Source organism: Schistosoma haematobium, chromosome ZW (assembly GCF_000699445.3).
Source record: "Schistosoma haematobium chromosome ZW, whole genome shotgun sequence".
NCBI classification, from domain to species: domain Eukaryota; kingdom Metazoa; phylum Platyhelminthes; class Trematoda; order Strigeidida; family Schistosomatidae; genus Schistosoma; species Schistosoma haematobium.
This window is the reverse complement of record NC_067195.1, coordinates 40,402,074-40,424,227: the sequence shown is the minus strand read 5'-3', so window position 1 is coordinate 40,424,227 and position 22,154 is coordinate 40,402,074. Positions and strand designations below refer to the sequence as shown.

At 34.1% G+C, this 22,154-nt stretch overlaps 1 protein-coding gene across 3 annotated transcripts in view; it reads right to left on the bottom strand.

The window, feature by feature from the left end:
* The window catches only part of MS3_00003548 (uncharacterized protein), an 85,352-nt gene that overhangs the window by 40,769 nt on the left and 22,429 nt on the right, over positions 1-22,154 (bottom strand). For all 3 annotated transcript variants that reach the window (XM_051211373.1, XM_051211374.1, XM_051211372.1), the window contains exons 3-5: positions 16,963-17,033; positions 11,639-11,784; positions 31-134 (exon numbers count right to left, since the gene is read on the bottom strand). In XM_051211373.1, coding sequence (XP_051071428.1) covers positions 31-134; positions 11,639-11,784; positions 16,963-17,033 — 321 coding nt within the window. The remainder of the gene's footprint in view (positions 1-30; positions 135-11,638; positions 11,785-16,962; positions 17,034-22,154) is intronic.

Below are 22,154 nucleotides of genomic sequence, written 5' to 3'. Positions count from 1 at the left end.
AGCCAGTTTTTGACATGAACATATACTTACCAAACTTATGCATTTGACTTTGAAGAAAATCTGACGTTTTTTCATCATCACATATATCATAGGGAATTAATCCATCCGCATTGCAAGCCTTCAAATCTGCACCGCTGAATGAACAACGTATCGTGTCGTAAAGGAAAAAAACAAGGTAAAACTATTATTAACAGACGTAACATGTTCTGAAAAAAACAATTTCAAAACTTAGCATCAAATAGTACTGTTTTTTAAATTGTCACTTTCGAAAAGCAATTTGAATTGAAATGATGACTGTTATATGATTATATGATTACCTGGATTCTGACAGATATTTGTATACTTTAACAGAGAGTATTATTTCTAAACAAAATAATATTCATTCCTCAGAATCTGTTACGACTTATCATTACAATTAACGGAGCAAGCAAACTATGCCTATAATCCAGTTCACAAAATTAATGTGTAGAATTAAAAATCCGTATTAGGCGTAATTGTTAACTGATAAGCACGTTTTTGAAATGTGTAGCTATTCTGACTAATTAGTACAATTTTTCAGTCAGTCAGTCAGTAACAACGTAGAACTTCGTACATACGTACATCACTTCGAGTTGCCAAACCACATTAGCACAGAGATGCAGTGGTTGATTCAAATCCCGTAGTGTTAGATGTAGTAAAATTATAAGCTGTAATCAGAAAAATTAGAGTTTGAAGATGTTATTTAAAAAGTATAATCCAGTGAAATAAATTTAAAAGGAGAAAAAAGAACGGGACATGAAGAATTCAGGAGATTAGAATTTGGGAGAACACAAAGAGTGGATGCACCTGCGCCATTGCAAACCATTTTGAGCCATGTCATTCAGGGTCTCTAACCATCGGTTGCTATCATCCTGCGGTCCCCAACCAGGTAGTCTACACCTACCAACATGACTCAGTCCACTTGTCAGTGACTTCATGGAATTGTGCCATGTTTCGGTCTGGCCACCCCTAGCTTTCTTCCAATCTACTGCTATACAACAAAACATCGCACATCGAGGCAGTCGGTGGTTGGGCATACGTAACACGTCCCAGCCATCCCAACTGATGAAGTTTCACTACTTCATCAATTGATTTGCCATCCTTACCTAGTACCCGTTTCCTAACAACTGCATTACTTACTCGATGGTCCCAGGATATACAAGCAATATTTCGAAGACACCTATGATCGAATACCAGTAACCTACGGATATCCTCTACTCTTACCGGTCATGTTTCACTGCCATAAAGTAGGACAGAACGAACTGCTGCGCAGTAAAACACGTCCTTTGGTTGACAGACGGATATCTCGCCTACACCATAAATGACGCAAGTTGGCAAAACTAGTCGAGCCTTCTCTATCCGTGCTGAGATTTCGTCACACACCAGACCACAAGGGCTGATGAGACTTCCAAGATATGTGAAGCGGTCGACACGCTCAACTACTTCACTCCCTATCATTAGTTCGGGTGTCTATGCAACCCAATCCTGAAGCAACATTTTGCATTTCGAGGGGGAGAATCGCATCCGGAACATGATTGCATTGTTGCTTAGAGTGGTCAGAAGACTGCATTTTGTCAGCGTCTTCACCAAATAAAACTATGTCATCAGCATATTCTAAGTCAACAAGTGAACCTCCTGGTAGAAGTTCAACCCCTGGAAATTCAGATGAGGAAAGTGTTATCTCTAAAAGTACATCGACGACAAAGTTGAACAAGAATGGAGAGAGTGGACAGCCCTGACGAACACCACTTGAGGTAATCAATTCTGATGACAGTTCGCCATAAGCTCTCACTCTACCAGTTGTGTTCGAGTAGAGAGCCTTTACAAGATTAATGTACTTCTTTGGTACTCCTTTCAATGACAAACACTGCCATAGAACCTCACGATCAACAGAGTCGAATGCCGCCTCGAGGTCGAGAAATACTACGATTGTGGGGCGTCTGAACGTGTGTCTATGTTCCAGGACCTGACGTAGTGTGAATATCTGGTCTATACAACCACGTCCAGGTCGAAAACCAGCCTGATCTTCTCTAGTCTGTTCTTCACGAGCTTTGACTAGGAGCCGAAGTGTTATTGATGGGATTACGTCGAGTTCCCAGATTCTACTTAAGACCTCAGTTGATCTCTCTGTTAATACTGGACCACCATCCTTAAAAATCTCAGGAGTAAACCTGTCAGGGCCTGCTGCTCTCCCTCGCTTCAGATTTCCTATGGCTTTTTCAACTTCGTAAAGAGACGGAGGACCTACATTAACTTGCCATTCAGGTTGACTGGAGATCGTGGGAAACCGAAGTGTGGCTGAAGGCCAGTTGAACTGATCCCTCAAGTGTTCTGCCCATCGATCCAATCTCCTGGATTGAGAATGAATAATATGTCCACCTTTCTCTGAGATTGTTTCGCTAACAGTCGGCTTCCTAATGCCGGTTTCCTTAATAAGTCTGAACAATTGTCTGCTATTACCTATTGCCGCTGCCTTTTCCATCTCTCTTGCTTTCGCCACCCACCACTGTTCACGATCATTGCGTAAACTTCTTGTCAGCTTGCGCTTAAGCTGACTCCGCTCTTCATTATGTTTAGAGACAGGCGGAATGAGTTTCCCAGCATCTATCAGTGCGATAGATGCTGCTGAGATCCAGTGTTTCTCCCTAACCTTGTGGATTACCTTACTGGCAGATATCACTGCTGTTTCCACAGCTTTTCGGATATCATTCCATGCTGCCTCGGGGTGGGCATCACATACATGGCTGTCTAACTGTTTTCATAGTTGTTCCTGAAATATACTATCAGCTTGATTATCATTAAGTAGGGCCCTAAGAGCTTTACTTGCAGCGTCTTTCCTACGTCCAGTAAGACGCAGACAGATACGCGCTCGTACTAGAGCATGATCTGAATCTAAGCATGTGCCCCAGAATGAGCGACAGTCTTCTATCGAGCCCCTCTATCGGTGGCTGATAGCAATGTGATCTATTTGGGTCCAACGTTGGGACGAATTCATGGGTCGCCATGTTAAAAGATGTTTTTGCTTATGCTTAAAGTTAGTATTTGCAAGAAAAAGGCGGTTATCTGGGCATAGCTGCAACAGACGGTCGTCATTATCTGTTCTTTGAGCCACGACACTATAAGATCCACCTAGGTGTCTTTCCTTATCGCTTAGTTTACCTACTTGAGCATTAAAGTCACCTGCCACTATTACAACATCCGAGCGCCTAGCTTTTAGGAGGAGGTCGGAGACCTTTCTGTAAAACTCATCTTTTACATCATCTGCGCTGCAGTCAGTGGAAGAATAGGCAGAAACGACGAAGAGGCAACGACGCGTGTCCCTATCTTTTCGGATTCTTACTGTTCCGTTCAGTCGGACAGCGCACAAACGACTGTCTACTGGGATCCAGTGTAAGAGAGATAGTTCTGCCCTAGGACTTAATGCTATACCTACGCCGGCGAGGCCACGGGAAGCAGAATCGGGGCTTCCAGACACACGAAGTGTGAATCGAGTTGGTTCTTTATTTTGGCATGGTGAGGTCAAGTGAATGACGCTACTCGGATCCTGTATGCGCGTTTCGGAGACGCAGCACACATCGATGGCGCGGGTTTCTAAAGTCCTAGATAAGGAAGCCTGCTGTCCTATTTGGCACAGTGTTCGGACGTTAAAAGCTCCTACGTGTAGTTAAGAGCGTGGTTTCAGGAGACCAGGAATGGCGTTCCACGTATTCGAATCGTTTGCCCTAGCGGTGCGAGGTGACAAAGAGACGTGAGGAGGGTTAGTCGTGGAGATAAGAGAGGTATTAGGAGGTGTAGGAAGGATTTGAATGTGACCAACTTGGTCTCGTGTACTGTTACGGGTATGAGGGCTGATATCACTTCCCGGCTGCTCACACTGTGGAAGGGTATTTCTTGAGGAACCTGGAAAGGAAATCGGATTAGTGTTGGTCTTAACGACCTGGGAGCGTGGAAGGCTTTTAATGTGTTAGCTCCGTTCTTCAAAGGGCCTTACCGCCGGAGACGGAAATCCGTGAGGCAATATCAGTCTATCACCAATTTATTCATTTTCTTTGGAGGCATCGTTTACACTGGAAATCAGCACGAACTATGTGGACGAATATTTCAGTTTCTGTTTAAGTTGAGTTACATTTCGACAAAATTGGTAAAGCCGAGAAGCTCAAGGGTAAAATATCACGAATGATCATCATTCACAAATATATTTAGGTCAAAAGATCGAGTTATATAAAATATGAGTAAACTTGTTCTAATTATTTAGTTTCAGTGAAATCACGGTCCGTATTTAACGGATTATTTCTACAATCTCTTAAATGATGTTTTGAGGGTTATTTTACTTTTATGATTCTAACCTGAATTAAACGAGCTCACATGTTAACGCTTTCTATCATATAAACTATTCTGAGATTCATTTTTGCTATTCCAGTTAAAGAAAGTGTAATACATTGAGATTGACGTTACCGTTTGTCACAAAACATTTTCACTAATCTTCAGTCACCATTGGTTACATAGATCTCATATGATGCTTCTATGAATCGTACAAAACCAAAACATTTACTCACACATGACTAGAATGTCATATTTTTAACGCATATGGATTAAACATACTGTTCTGGGTTCATGTGAATGTTTTATTTCAATATAAACAGTTTTACTTGAATAGAAATTATAAATAAAATCTCTTAAATATAAATAGTTATTCAAAAGCTTTTTAAAGTTTAAAACTCATTCGTTCAAAATAGCTGGAAACTAATTGCTATCAGTTAAGAGAAACCGGCAATGTTAAAGCTAATGTTCTTTAAAAATAGCTCGGATCTGGAATGAACTATTTATGGTGATGAATATTTGCAAATAAATATGTATATGTTCAAATGTTTAAACTAATTTGTTTTATATTCCGGATTTAAAATGGTTTACCAGATGATAAGGCCAGTACTAATTCACCAGAAACGTTTAATTCACATAATCATGAATACTTGATATGTTGATAACGAATCAACCTAGCTTGTCTACTGTTAAAATGACCGATTCAACAAGATCAGCTTGTTATTTTAAGTTTAAAAGAAGATTAAGGAATAAACTTTTAGTTATTTTTATGAGTGCAATTAATACTAAACACACTGAGATTATTTAAAAAAAAGATGTGATACCTAGACTGGATCGAATTCTAGGGAGAATCAACAGAAAGGAAATAATCTGTACACAACTTTTCAAATCGAATCGAACTTGGCTTTCAAATAAAATTGTAACTTTACTAATCAGTATTATCAGAAGGGGTTTGTAGAGATTTTAGAAATTTCACAGATTGAAATTATGAGTCAATTGAAGCTAGACCACCATGAAAAACCTGGAAGCACTGGACGGCCGTTTCGTCCTACTAAGGGACTCCTCAGCAGTGCGCATCCACTCATGGTTTCAATCTTTTAAATTTCCAAAATCTTCACAAACCCCTTCTGATAATAATCATCTGCTCATCAGTGACTGACTTCAAGAGATACTCCGGGAGTTCTAGTGAGAAGCCGTTATCAGTGGAGTTCAACCAGGTCTATTGTGAGATATCAGCTCACTGAAGACAATGGTGTACGGTGGCGCAAATTCGTGGATTCGTTGAGGTTAGACATTAAGACCATTGGATGCCGGCTCAGTGGTCTAGTTGGTTAAGCGCCTGGCGCGAGACTGATAGGTCCTGGGTCCGAATCTCGCGGGGTGCGGGATAGTGGATGCGCACTGCTGAGGAGTCCCTTACTAGGACGAAACGGCCGTCCAGTGCTTCCAGGTTTTCCATGGTGGTCTAGCTTCAATTGACTCATGATTTCAATCTGTGTAATCAATATTAGTTTTGAATAGAACAAGGAACTCAGTTGTAAAAGTGGTCACGTTTTACGCTTAGAGCAGTGAGTAAATCAAACTAATGTTGTGTTATTTTGTTAGTTGTGTTTATTTACTAATAATGACTTCACCAGTCGCGAACACATCATGAAGAATAAAGAACTTTGAGTAGTACTCAAATATAAGTGAAGCTTTTTCTCATCTCGGATAAAACAGATAACAAACATCAGTGAAGTTATCTTTGACATAACAGTGATTTACGGTGGCTTATAAGTGTGAACATTTTGTTAGACATTTCATTAGAATTAGTGATTAATATACAGCTTTCGTTAGAACTGATCCTTTATAGTTTGATATTGTAAGAAACGTGTAAAAAAATTTAAAAACTGATTTTTCTGTAAGAAAAGTAGATTCACACTCGTTATAAATGTTAATTATTTACTGAAAAGTAATTGATTTTAGAGAAACAAAGTTTTTTTTTTGAAAATCAATTACGCCTATATACTTGGAGTTGTTTTCCTTGTCCATCTATAAATAATAAGCTACAAGCTTTAACATGTAGGCCTTAATTACTAATAAACGAACAATGATATGGACTGTAGTCTCTTAGTAAGTTATCAGTGAGTACGTCATTCATTAAGAATGTTGAAAAACCCACAAATAGGCGGATTTCGGGTAGTCATAACTCTTGTCAAAACAGCCACAGGACATCGAAACAGTCAAAATAGTAGTTGTGTGAACAATAATACAAACAGACTTTCGTCCCTATAGAATTGAGGATTTCTTCGAACCAGAAGAATGAATTTAAAGTAACAGTGAAGACTTGGATGGTGGATAATTAACGTATAGGTGCACTAGGACTGACAATAAGAATTTTTATCTGCACTCTTAAACCGATAATCGTCATTGTAGTATGAACTTCAGATAGGAATTCTGTACTTCTCTATATGATTCAGTTCAGGCAACTTTGTCAGACATTATCTATGAAAACAAGGTTTTCACCAGATGTTAAGTTAAATCATTATTTGTTGTAAAAACCTGTAAAGTTTGTGAAAAAGTTCGTTTCTATTCTATCGTTTTAATTCAATTTATACTGTAATGGATTTTAATTTTTAATGCCACCTTAGTCAATGCCACTCCGTGATGGAAATGTGGATAGTAATAACCGAAACTACTGTAAAACAGAACCTCAGTAAACAAATTCTTTCATATATTTGGGAATCAAGATGCTATTCGACAAGGGGTCTGACCCATCCATATATCAAGCAAGTCCTAGTTATTAAGCTAGATAGGTAAGTGAAAAAATGTAAATAGTAGTTTTCGGGTGGTCTGAAAACATGAAGTTTAACAAAATAATTGATTCAGTCTCAAGAAAATTACTTACATTTAAAAGACCAAATGCTATCTGGACGTTCTTATTCCTATGAAACTTTTTATTAAAAGTAATTAAGTTCATAGTTCTTTTATATGCACAGCTATGTCTTAATTTGAGATTTTTTGTAAACAGTAGGTTCTACAATGTTCTCCCTTTTATTTTATCTATTATTAGACGTTGAATTCTTAGTTGAAAAATAGGTGCAACGTTCTTCGAAGTCACTTTCCTATTAATAACAATCTGAAAAATTCAAGCCTCAGCTATTCTAATTATTCACACCGATATCAATATTCAACAAAAACATTCCTCAACTTATAAAATTGCACAGCAAATATAATAGCATAGTACAGTCGACTTGCGATCATCTTTATTTTTTTTCTGGTTGAGACTGAATTGATCAATTTTAGACAATCATTGAAAACCTGGAGGCACTGAACGGCCATTTTATCCTAGTATGAGACTCCTCAGAAGTGCTCACCCACAATCCACACGCGTGATTCCGTTTCAAGACCTTTGGTCTCGCTCGCGAACGCTTCAACTTTAGACCACTGAGCCGGCATCCAACGGTGTAAACGTCTAAATCCAACCAACTCACAATATTACGCGACTTTTGAGATCAATTTATGAACAAATACTGAACGTATATTTTTATTGTATAATTATTAAGTAACAAAACTATGCATATTCATATTTCTCTTATTCTAAGCTTTATTTTGAGCCATAAACTATTAATATACGTTTTGCCATTCTTGAGTTATACCCAGCATATTAATTACTACCTCCCTCATTCACAGCCACATCTGGCCAGTTCTTGTACAAGTATTGTTTCATATTTTATTGGTACGTTGTGGTTTGTTTGACTGGTATATAAACTCAGTATGTTTGAAATATAATAATTTATATTACAGAAGCTGAGATTGGCGTTCTGGACCTAACCAATGGTGGGAGACTGTGGGTGAAATGGTTCAGAATCGATCACAATAGCGTCGATACATGCACTCTTTGGCTGCCCTTAAACTATTTTGCTTTATGTACTATATCCTTATATGCAACCTTTCTTTTATATATTACCATCATTGAATTAACTACTCCTATGAATCCGGTGTTCATCTTGCTGTGCTAATGCGGTATGGTAAATTAAACTGATACATATATGTGCGTGGTCCTACGTTATAGCTGAATGACTGACTATTCAAACGGTCAGGTTATGGTCATCGTCGGGCCAGTCCACTTCGTTATAGACACCCTTCTAAAGACATCGCTCATGGTCTGGATCTTTAGGAGTTGGTCTTTTTCTAGGAAATTCACTTGCTGACTCAGAATACGCAGATGATAGAATTCCGTTTCGTCAAAACAATGCAAACGTGTTTAGGGTGCGATTCTCTTTCTAACTTGTAAAATGTTACTTCAGGATTGGTGTCAGCGCCTGAATTAGTGGTAAAGAGTGGAGTATCGACCGCTTCATTTATATTTGGTAGTCTCGTCAGTCCTGATGTCTAACGAAATCTCGGCACGGATTCAGAGGGTTCGACTGACTTTTGCCAACCTGCGTTTTAGGCGAGATATCCGTCTTTTAACCAAAGGATGAGTTTAATGCCCATCAGTCCGCTCCGTTCTAACTTATGGATATGAAACGTGACCATTAAAAACAGAAGATATCCACAGGTCACTAGTATCCGGTCAAGGATGTCTCCTAGGTTTCGCTCGTATATTTTGAGACTACCGAGTAAGAAATGCTTGGGTTAGGAATAGGGTACTAGGTGAGTATGGCAAATCGGCTGATGAGGTAATAAATCTTCATCAACGAAAGTGGTTGGGACATGTGAGTTATGTCTAACCACTGCCTACCTTGACGGGAGATGTTGTGTGGTGTAGTAAGTTGAAGGAAAGATACGGGCAGCCAAACCAAAAGATGGCATCAATCCACGAAGTCATTTAAAACTGGACTGAGCCATGTTAATAGGTGTAGACTACTTGAATGGGTCCATGTGATTATTGTAACCGATTGTTAGAGACTTTGAATGGTATGGCTTAAAATCGTTTGCAATGGCGCAGGTGCATCGATTATTTGTCTTCCCCCGAATTCTCAATTCCTCGGAACGCTTTGTCATTTCACTAACACTACAGTTCCGGGATTTGGTCTGGCAATTTCATCACTTAGTGTTAATGGAGTGTTGCAAGTTGAACCGATGTACATACGTAACAGATTCTGCGTTATGACCAACTGACTGACGCTGATGTACCTAAATCTCAGTATTAATGTTCGAAATGAGGCCGAAACTCAATACCTAATGCTTTGAGCATCCGATCATTATCCAGTAAGCTCGCAACCAAAGAATGTTTGGATAATCACCTTTGAATGAACTTATGCTAATAGATGCCAATTGACTGCAGTCAAACTATGACGTAGATATCTATCACGTTCAAAAGTACAATTCTTTTTTAAATATTAGCTATATTTATATTGATGATGAAGTGAAAGTACTAATGTTAGTACAGTGGAAGTATTTAACCACATATGGGATTTAAATAGAACTAATACTATCAAAAAGCCAGTGGATAGTGATTTATTGCATTGTAAATCGTAAAAACCAACTTTGATGCAATTATTTACTATTATTTTTAGACAGGCAGTTTATACACTCATAATGGCTGTTTTATGTAAATTAGCTTTTATTCAGGGTTATAAGAATAATGGAAAAATGAAGCTAATATTTTTGCTGAATAGTTATACTCAATTGATAGATAGTGCAAATGACATGGTTTAACGTAATGTAAATTATACATACAGTCAGGAAATGTTTTGAACATATGTAAAGGTATATTGTTTTCTACCTGAAGTCTTCAAGCTCAACGTTCATGAATACACTATAAAACTGATAAAACAGCTAGGTCGGTTATAGCCTTAGTATATCCAAACACTGCTCAAGACGATGAGCTATTTCAGACCTACCTGAAACCATTAAATTATGTATTATTTTTAGGTGTTACTTATAACTTACCTAAATTTTACCATAAGTTTGCGCTGAACTGAAAAACTATTTTAGTTATGAACAGTAGAAATACATTATGGAATTTCTTTGTTCTGTACAGTTTTAAATAACACCCTCTGTAAACTGTTTCATTTTGAATTACTCTAGTCTAATTTGTCCCAACTGATTTTAATTTACAGCCATTGAATACTTTACACTTCCCACTTGACAGTTCAAGGCTTACTTAATTATCGAAAACCAAAAATTTAGTTTGTTTAGAGAAATATCTTTTTTTATGACATAAAGTTGATTATTGCATTAGTTTCACACTCATATGTGAGTAAGCAAACAAAAACACAATGATATTTATTTTCAGAAGTCATACATACATTCGAAACACTTTTATGGGTTTGCTTTCCCATAGCTATAAGCAAAATATTGAACACTTTAGTTCAAGAGAGAAAACCCAACGCGTTTAAAGTAAATTTTACTACCCTAGTTATTCACTAATGGCTAATGTTTTTTACTATTTTTTCGACAATTTTACACCTTCAAAAACAGTGGAGGATCCGATTTTAATACATTTGTGATGAAACGAAACAGAATCTCTGACCACCTATTCAGTGAAAGCTTACAAAAAGTAAACATCGAAAATCACGTGATTATTTATGTCATATTGGCATATTTAAAAATTCATTTATATAAAGTTAAGCAATGACAAAAAGACTATATTTCATGTATAATAGCATCCACGTCTGAACACATTATAAGTGCCCGGTGTACATAAGCTATTGTATCTCTGATTTACTGCTGACTGACGTTAATTCAAGTAACCGAAAAAAATAAGTCTTAAAATCTAAAAATGGTATACTCAACTACATTAAAAAACACTGATTTATGAAATTTTGGATGAGAACTAGAGGGTTTTTATTCTAAATTACAAAATAATATAATTCATAAATATTTAACGATCGCTTCAATTTCTCACGAAGACTTATGAATAAATATAACAGGGATATTTAATTATCATGCTCTGTTACTATTAATACCGACATGCGATATTCATAAACATTTATTGCTCAAAATTTGATACTTATATAACGGTTTTTTAATGTCATGAAGTTTGACTGTAAGATTTATAAGCAGAAAAGTTAAGACGCATTACCACCACTTCTCAAAAAAGTAAAAACGTCTTTTCCTCGTGTAACTTAATGTAATTTAGTCATCCGTAGTAGATAATTTTTGTAGATTTTCGTGATTGTTTTCAGCTACGGTCAATGTTCTCTATCTTACTTGAAAAACTATAACTCATATTAAGACATTCACCATTGTACTATTCACACATAACTGCCAAAGGTTTGTGATCACTTCTCAGTCATTGTCTTAGATATCAACCAAAGTATACAAATAAATGAATACAAAGTAATTTTTTGTATATAATAATACTTACCGTTTGATTAACAACTGACAGATTTGTAAATAACCACATGTAGAAGCAGCATGCAAAGGTGTCCACAGATCTGCATCGCGGGCATTCACATTTGCACCATAGTTAAGCAAAAGATTGCATAAAACACTATCATTATCTATACATGCCTATAAAGTAGAAACATAGATAATCCACTATGAATATCAAATAATAAGCAGTACCGATAAGTAAGATGATTTGGAAACCATGATTGAAAAAGTATGCCAGGGATGTTATAAAATTACATTGTCTATATTTGTAGCTGAATAGTTTCATTATCAGTCACAAACACCACAAATATAAATCATTTTATGAACTAAATGAATATCATTTAAAGATCACAGGTAGCACCTAAATGTAAATTTAAAAACACGGAAAATACTTCTGTTTATCAAAATGGTGTTTATTTATCGTTTAACATACACTAGATTAAAGTTTTCTTTTTGAAAAAAGAAATGCTGTTTTAAATAGACAAAAATTAATGTCCAAGAGGAATTAGGAAATATTTTCTTTATAAATCATTTTACAGATATCAACTATCATTTATTTATGCTAACTGTTATCTTTTTTCAGATTGATTTTACATAAACTTCGGAAATGTAAAGTTTGCTTTGTTGCAAACAATCATGCACATTTTCAAATGTGGATTAAAAAATTCTGTAGCAAATCGGTATGTAATAGTAACTGGAATCAACAATCGAGAAGACATAAGATGTTTTGGATTCGAATTGTGGAATATATTATGGAATAAGTGAGAGCACAAAAATTTGGGAAGCCGATAAACTTCAATAAGTCCTCAACCCTGTTGTTAGTTTTTCAATTTATATAAATTATCGACTTTTAGCTTATTTGAAATATTGTCACAAATAAAGTTTAACTTCAATTTTATAGTAAAATATGGTGTGAAACTCTTTCTTACTTATTCGAAGCTGTGAGAGATTGACTTAGTACTTTGCTAATATTATATATAATTACCGTTGCCATCGTAACCTATCACATGCCTAAAGTAACTTTTTTTATGATTACATTGTTCCGGCTTTCTTTGGAAGTATTTCGTCGAAGGATAATCAAATGGTGTAATGACCAAAACACTGACCTAACAGATAAATTTATATATTTCATAGAAGTTTTATGATCATTTAAAAGAGGAAATCAAAGTGATTGCAAATCATGATAAATCTTTCTTATTAAAATATGATGGTGAAATAAAAGTTTAGTTACGAAAAGTAGTGATTTGAAGAAGGTTGTGAATGTGAACCATCGAGTTTCAAATTGGTGGTCTCAAGGTCTCGTTCATGTTCTTCGATTTTATTCATTCCAGCTTCAATTCAATGACAAGTTAAAAATTCTCAACTGTGAGGAATCTAACCCTATAAGAAACAGTAGGTCAGTAAATCATAGTTTCCATTAGTTTTCTAGGTGTCATCATTTCATGTTGAAATCCGTGTCATGATATCTATACAATCTAAGCAGTTTATCAAATAAAAAACTTAGTTCATATAAAAAGCTGACCATTATGAATACACTTTTCAATTATTCTTTTTATGTACTTCAGGTAATTTTTTTGTTTTTTTATTCTGTTTAATAGGGTATATCTTGTATCTCAAGTATATTATGCAGTGTTGTTTTTATTGAATTATTGCATAGCCTTTTTTATCTTTTTAATCAGAATTCTTGTTATTGTGTCACAGAACAAAGATTTTTTATTAAAATCAAGTACTATTTTATTACTGATTCTTTTTATTTGTTTGTTCATTCATCCTGTTTTTTACCCAACATCGAATAATCTCCTTAAATATGATTGATATTTTCCCCCCTCCCGTCTACTCTCATTTCGTTTGTCTTACTTTATTTTAAGCTTGCATAAGCAGATTATTTCATTAAGTAATTTAAATAAACATCCATCATATTATTCGTTTAGAGAGAAAACGTATCCATAAAGAAATGAATATTGATCACTGGGTATAAGAGGGAAACTTTTCCACTTCAAGTTAAAATGAGAAATTAAATCTGAAGATAAATAATAGGATTCATTTGTTTTGGGTAGAAAACAAAGCTGGTAAATTAAAACAAAGTAACTAATGCTTTGTGCATTCGATATACAGGGGGGATTTTATTACATTCGGTATTATAAACGTTTATGTATTTGAGATGTTTCAAAGTTATGCAATGAGTCTGTCCATTGTCCTGTAAACTTAAAGGATATCATTGACGTTATTTTAAAACCATTCTAAAGCTTTTGTTTTTTGGGCTATTTATCACTTCTAGCTAAATGCAGTAAGTCACAATATTCACAACTCAACATTTGAAACAAGCTGTGTCATTATATGTACTAAACAGATGTTTCTTTTAATAATAGTTGTGATATCATTTCACGAAGATCAGATAAACTCTACTTAATTCCCGAATCCAAGAATATATATATATATATATATATATAAATGGATATGATATAAGCTCAATAGAAAATCAATAAATTAGGTCTGAATAATTGGAATGTTAGATAACATCTTAAATGATATTTTTATATTCTGTTGTTAAAATGAACAGTACTCATCACTAAACTGTGAGAGTCTCTTAAATATTCTATCAATTTAATCATTCATTCGATAAATGTCAAATATATCTGGGCAGAGAAATATCACTCCATTAAATTTGAAAGTTCATTGACTTTTCATATTATTATGTTTGACGTAAAATAATGTATTCCTATTCTTGATCCATTTTTTCATAACGCTGACTGTCTTATTTCTAACTTTTTTTTATTAATATTGAAAATAATGCGAATAAATTTTACTGAATAATGTTTGGTAAATGTTGAGTGAGGATAACAAAATTGACTTAACGAGTACAAAAGAAAAGTTATAGATTGGTTAGTCGACATTTCGTTGTAAGTTATGGTAGATAAAAAACGTAGATATGATCAATAAAGAAAAGTAAAAGAACTTTCTGTGATTATGATTTTTACAACTCAGCGTCTTATATAATAATCCCGGTAATCCACTGTGTCAATGAAAATGCTCCTCTTCATAGTTATTTAACAAACAAAGTGCTTTATTAAAAAGTGAAAGTAGGATTACATAAAAATGTATTTTGAAAAATCTAAGTACCAAGTGTCGCTTTCGCACATAGAGTTATGGCTCGGAAGAATGAACTGCTATCTTTTGTACCGTGCATGAGTTATTGATATGTGCTCTTTTTGACCTAGTATGGACTTTTAAAGGATATATCTACTGTGCGAATGTGATCAGAATTAAAAAGATGTTCCAACTTTGATCAGTTGATTCCTTTACATTTACAAAGTTACGCTGAGTAACATTCAGAGATCCGTTTAGATAGTGCTTGTTTTGTGTGATCAATGTTACCTTCTCCAAAAGAGTAAGTGACCTTGTAAATGCATGATGATGTGGTTCAAAGTGAGAATTTATCTTCGAGTGTCGCTCTTGTAATATTATAAAAAAATGACCAACGCGTTTTCTAACAGTGATTCCTAATACAATCATCTGCGAGGTAATCATATACGAGTACTGCAGTGAATAAAAAGAGTATCATGAAGTTTATTAAAACTACTGGAATGTGTCAACTCAATATGTGTCCATGTAAAAGTACTTTTCTCCGGCTTCATAACGCTAAAGAATCTGAATCAGAACATCTAACAAGAAATGCACTTTTATAAATCCAGCTATTGATCGCCAGTCTCATTGACAGATTATCCCTGAACTATAATGCACTACTAACAAAAAGAGCTTGGAAGTAATGTCATTCTGGAATCCATCATTAAATAGCATAGTTTTTTGAATATGCTTTACTGACTGTAAAATACTTTTTCAGTCTGCTTTTACATATATTTTTACTATTCATGCAGTCTAATAGATTATGTAAGTTTTGTTCATTTTCTGACTACATAACTGCAGTTGCATCGGATTATTATCACTTTTATTTGGACACATAAATATTGGTACAAGATGGCACCAAATATATATACGCCACACAAAACAATGAGAATTTAAAGAGAAGGAAAAAAGGTAAGGAGTGTAAAAGAAAGGGAACAATAACGAAGAGATTGGTGTAGGGTAGTGTATTAATAATAATAATAGTAACAATAATAAGGGAAACAGAAATGTACAACCAGAAAGAATTCTTTCAGTTAAGGAAGATACAACCACTTTTATGAAGAAAGTAAAGGAAGGTCACAGCACGATCGCCACTGGCTTCTATTCTGAGCCATATCTGATAACGTCTCTAGCCGTGTTGCACCATCTCTCAGACCCCAGCCAGGGAGTCGTGAAGGACCAACAGAAACCAACCCTTTGCAGCTGTCTTTCATACCACAACACCATGTCATACACTGACCGCTTCTCCGCTTTTTCCAACCAGTCCCAGCGTCGGCAAATAATGCACGACGTGGAATTCTCTGGGACGACATTCGTAGAACATGTCCAAGCCACCGAAGTCGCTGTTTCAGGATGGTGACATCGATTGCATTATCATCTCTGTGCCCGAACACACGATGCCGAACTTCTGCATTGCTAACATGGTGTTGCCACTGGATGTCAGCAATCCTTCGAAGACAGCGATGATCGAACACAAAGAGTCGTCTAACGTCCTCAACTCGGAGAGACCACGTTTCACAAGCATAGAGCAAAACTGCTCTCACCAACGCGTTGTAGATCCGACCTTTTACAGCCAGACTAACATCACGAAAGCGCCAAAGGTGGCCCAGATTGGCATAAGCCGCTCTGGCTTTCACTATACGTGCATTGATCTCATCACTCACACCCCCACCAGCACTTATGCAGTTAACTAGATACACTAACTTCTTGACTACGTCTATCTGCTCACCATCCAGGTGAGTACAGAATCAGGGTCCTGTAAGTCTAGAAGGTGAAAAGTACATACTGTACCTATGGACACCGATTGCCGACTGATTAAGTGCGGATTGCATGGCTTGGGCATTATCGCACAGTAAGAAAATATCATCCGCATACTCAAGGTCGAGAAGTCTTTCTCCAGTAAACAGATACACACCGCCATTACTTACATCCATCAGAGCTGTTTCCAGAATGTCATCGATGGTAAAGTTGAAGAGGAATGATGAGATTGGGCAACCCTGTCTAACCCCACTGCTTGAATGGAACAATAGACAATCCCAGAGAACAGTCCTGTCCAACGAATAGAAGGCAGCCCTAATGTCAAGAAGCACTATGATTGTTGGTCTTTGATAAGTACGGCGGTGCATCGAATAAAATCCAAGGCAGTTAAACACAAAGCAATTAATTAATGTTAGGATTATTTAGTACACTTACTTGATGTAAAGCTGTCAGTCCGTCGACATTAGATATATTTGGATTTATTCCATGTGAAAGCAAATATTCAACTAAAATCAAAGATAGAAAACGAACACTTATTAAGTTTATATGATTATAAGTTCATAATAAAACGACATGTAACTTTAACATCATGTTCTTACTTTGACATTTAAAACAAATTAAACGACGAATTGCAATGGAACTATAGATAAATACGCTTTCGTCATTTATTGAGACATTCCAGCCTAAAGTAGCATTCGAATAATAGTTGTGTAATATTATTTAGCACAGTCAAAAATGTATTCGCAAATATTTATTAGATTTGAACATTCGACAATTATATTATATATTATATTATTACCCATATCTGGAGCATAGAATTATGTAAATCATGTTCATTATGTTATCATTACTATGTAAAATTGTTGACGTGAGATTTATCACCAAAGATTAAGCTAGTACACCTTAAACATAAACGCAATAAACTTTAAAATTAAGTTCTCATGTTATTATTATGATGAACTTAACCTGAATTTCATGACCTTCGCTCTTAAACATAAAACTTTGATTCTATTTTTTATGATATACATTGATTATTTTCAGTACTTTTAAGTAATAGGTATGAAATTTTAATTCCTCATATAAAAATAATTCATATTTTTATCAACTGAAAAAATTCTATCGCAACAACTTTTTTCTTACAAAATTTAAAAGCGCTTGGACCAACCAGACGTTATAAAGATTAAGGCGGAAAACTAGAAATTTATATTTGTTTATGTATAATTATTTGACAGCTTACCGAGAAAATCTAAGTGCATTTTTCGAGGAGAAGACATTTTGCAAAGTCATTATTATATATTAATAATTAAACTTTCGAATGGGTTTTGGAAATCAGTTATTGAAAACCTTCATGACGATTCCTATGGACATTTATCAATTAAGGAATATACAAATACATTCATTCATTTCTTAACTTCAGTATTTTTTACTCTTCTGAGAAAATTCTTTTGCCAAAATAAAGAGGACGATGAAGATGAGTGTTTTTCTTCATCATTTTATTTACGCAGTCCACTTTATAGAATAGTTTCGAAAAAATCCCTTTTTCAGACGCAAAGGAATCCACTGTATTGATCAGAACATTGGTATATTAATTATCGTTTACAGCGGAAGCTAAATTCCGTAAATTTCAACTTAATGTTATATTACTTCATGTTAACATTCAAGCAATTGCAAACGATATATTTATAACAATACAAGTCTAAAATGTATAGCTTTAAAATTACTTTATATAGGAGTTTAATTGAAAAATAGATATATAAGGGAAATACAATAATACTGAAAAAATCTATATTGAATAACCAGTAAATCTTGTGATATCTTATGTTGTGTTTCAGTTACATGATCTTTATTTCTTCAGAATATTTCAGCCTTAATAGTTCTTTAATACATAGTCGCTATTATTCGGTGTCAATAAAAAAACACAACAGGAGTAGGCTAATAGATAGGATTTAGGTTTCTTTAAGAGTCAACTTGATAATCTAATAACATCTGTATTCTTACTACTAATTTTGTTGGGAAACTGAGTGTTATATACATCAAAACTTAACAGTAAATCTGCATCGTTCTATATTACTTTATATGCTATTCATCACTATTTGTTTTTGTTGAAATAGTATTAATTCAGAAAATAGATTGCAGCAATAGTCTTCATTTCCTAAAAATGCTGTTTTCTTGTGTTCTGTAAAACATTTATTAGTAAAAACACTTAAAATAAATTGAAACTTAAAGTACAACAAAGGTTCTTTGTTTAAGTGATAAGGAGCAGTTCTCATTAAACTAAGTGGAAAATTATTAGTACGTTTCGGAAGATGCAGCTTGTTTTCAATGTGTTTACTGTATTTGGCTACTGCATTAACACTCTTATGGACAATGAACTCAAATATGTCAAATAAAATATCAGACGCAACAAATATTTGCACCGTTTGAAAAAGAATTATGTTGTAATTTACTCAGTAAATTATGTTTTCAACCAGTACGTTTATCTTGTTATCTTAAAAACACTTCAAACTACTATACTTGATATGTTGCATCAATTTAACTATCTTTTTAAATAATTTATAAACAACTTATAGTACGGGTAATGTTATTGATATTAAGATTATTTTATTCACTCTATGTATTATTTGACTTTCATACCGTATTAAAGGGTTAAAGAGAACTGTAAAAGAAATTATATTACTAGATGGAAAGATGATGAAACTTGTCTATTATTAAAATTTGAAATGTTTTTGTGGAACATATTGACATAAATGTTTACTTTTTTCAACATCTCAGATCGAAAGATGATTTGATTTTATAATTTAGAAGTGACATAGAAAGGATTGTGTTGATAGCTTTACAGATGCATTCTTTTCTTCATGAAAACATTTTAACAACTAAAAAAATATAGTGCAATTTGTAGTTGTAAAGTCTTCTTATCATCCAAGTTTTACTTGAATTTTACCATTATTAAAGACAAGCAGTTACTTGTTGATCTTCCAGTGGTTATCTTCGCCACACTAAAAAGGTGAAAATATGTTATATTTTCTACAACCAAATCATGATTTTTCAAAGCTTTCGAGATAAGTCAAAAACATATTTTCTTATTATTTCTTAAACATCCTGCTGATGGTTTATAAGATTTAATTCATTTCATTACAAAAACAGGTGATACACCGTAAGAGAAACTTTTATCACGTGAATGAATATTTTGTGGCTGCAGACTAGTTTTGTTGAGGCACTAAGCTTTTTATTATGATGAAAGCACTTATTGCAAACATAGATCGAGTTAATATTAGACAAACACAATAATCAAACCGAAATAATGGTTATAAATCGGGATATCTAGTTTATATTTATTTTGTGGTGAATTTTATTTGCGTATATTCGATTTTTTTGTACATGGATAACAGTGGTAATAAATAAATGATAATCCACCAATGTATTCATAATTTATTCTCGATGGTGGATATTTTTCCCTTGTCAACAAATCATCCTATTATACAATTGTTATATCAGCTTAGTGAATACAATTAAGAGAAAGGTGAGCTGGAATTTCACAATAGGTCTTCATGAACTAAAAGTAACATATACTAGTATACAATAATAAAAGTTGACTCAGTTTATATCTATGCTTTGATATATCATGATATATTCTAGTTTTTGGGAAAAAAACACATTTATATTGTTTAGTGGTAAGGTAATTTCTTACAAGTCATTGTTAAAATGATTCTGGATTGAACTAAAATTTAGTAACAACATCACCTACATTACTACCGACGGATTTACAGAACTCAAAAAATATTTCACTGACATCTGCGCAAAATGTTTAATACAGCATCATGCTTAACTAAAAGATAAATAAATAAATTAACTTCAGAATTCTGAACGTTTAATGAAACAAACCTTATAAATACTTTATATTAACTACTCTTGAATGAATATAACGATTGAATTCTGGTTAAAGTTTATGTCTAGCAACAATCAAGGCATTTTGTTAGTTACCTCACGTCTTTTTTCAGATACCAAAAAATAAAACATCACGACGAATTCATTCAGTGTTTGGTTGTTGGTGTCTAAACATTTGTGAAAAGTGGCAATAGTATATGGTGTTTGTGGACATATATAATGTAAGTCGAGGCATTCGCTGTTCTCACTGGTTTGTATTGTTAACTTTTTTTCTCTATTCTCTTTCAAAAAAAAGAAAAGTTGAATTTCACTTTTTGCAGATAATTTTCACTTAGCCAACTGTAAAATGCACGCTTTTTCTACAAGAAAACTCAATGATATACAAAGGAAATTCAATTTTAAATCAATAAATAAATGCTACTCATCAAATGAACGACAGTAGAAATATGGTACTCAGACATTTTTAGTGCATCAATACACATTTTAGTAAAGCTTAAGCATATAATACTTAAAAAACATTCGTGGTTTACATTAGTACGGACTATCATAACATACAAAAATAAGAATTTTCGTGTTCTGTTGGAAAACATCAATAGCATGCTAAGTACATCTTATTGAAAGTGAAAATCTCTATACTAATCTAACTAGTATAATCTAAGTTTTTCTAAATGATTTTTAATACTTGATGTAGTTTCGTTAACTGAAGAAGAAATTTCTAGGTTTAAAATTACTAAATACGTATATCATAGTCGACATTAAAAAGATAATGTAGCCGACTCAATAATGATGTTTCAAAGAGACCACATTGCGTGGATGGTGGAAAAAATCTTTAGGTGATCAGTAAGTACATTAGGTGGGGAAAGCAATAAAATCGACTAATTTGTTAACATGGATGCATAATTTAGTCAAGTGTTTATCAGAAGATCCATTTCTACAACATTACCTTAAGCTTGTAATGATATATGACATTGAAAAACAATACTAATCATTTGCTTGATTAATTAAGATTTTCAAAAGTTTTACCCTAGTTAACCACACATTAGTGATGACACTAGTATGTAAACGTGACGTCGAAACATGTCATTTATGACTTCCATGAATATAAGTCTAACTAAATGAATAATAATGTACATTTAAATTAAGAAATAGAAGCGCAAAAAAATAATTTACTCAGTATGTAACAAAAACATTGCGTAAACATTTAAAGTTGACATGGTATATAAACATTTAGATATCTTCATATCAATTAGGAAAATGTACACAGTACATAAAAATTTATTAACTGAAGATTACGTTCTTTTGAATGTGTGTTTAAACAATAAAAGAGTATTGTGAAAATACACCAAGTTACCTTTCTGTTTAGGAGCTTCTAACGAAGACGCGTTCTTCTTGTTGATTGGAGTTCATTTAGGCAAATAAAAATATGCAAAAGCAGAAAAGGATTTCCGACCAAATTTATGACATAACAGCTCCAAAACAGAAAGCACAACGAAGGCGGTATTATGGAAACAATGCCTGATTAGGAAATGAATGTAGGATAAAAATACAAGTAGCGTATTCTGTAGCCTCGATTTATGAACTGAGGTATTAGGCGATATGAATAGATTTGAATTAACAAAATCCATCCCGACGTTAATAGAACCCATAAGCAACGAAGTGATAACACTAATGTTAAGATATCTAAACCCACTGAATAACTTAAAGGATTCAGTAAGACGCAAATAGATATATTGAATAAACCT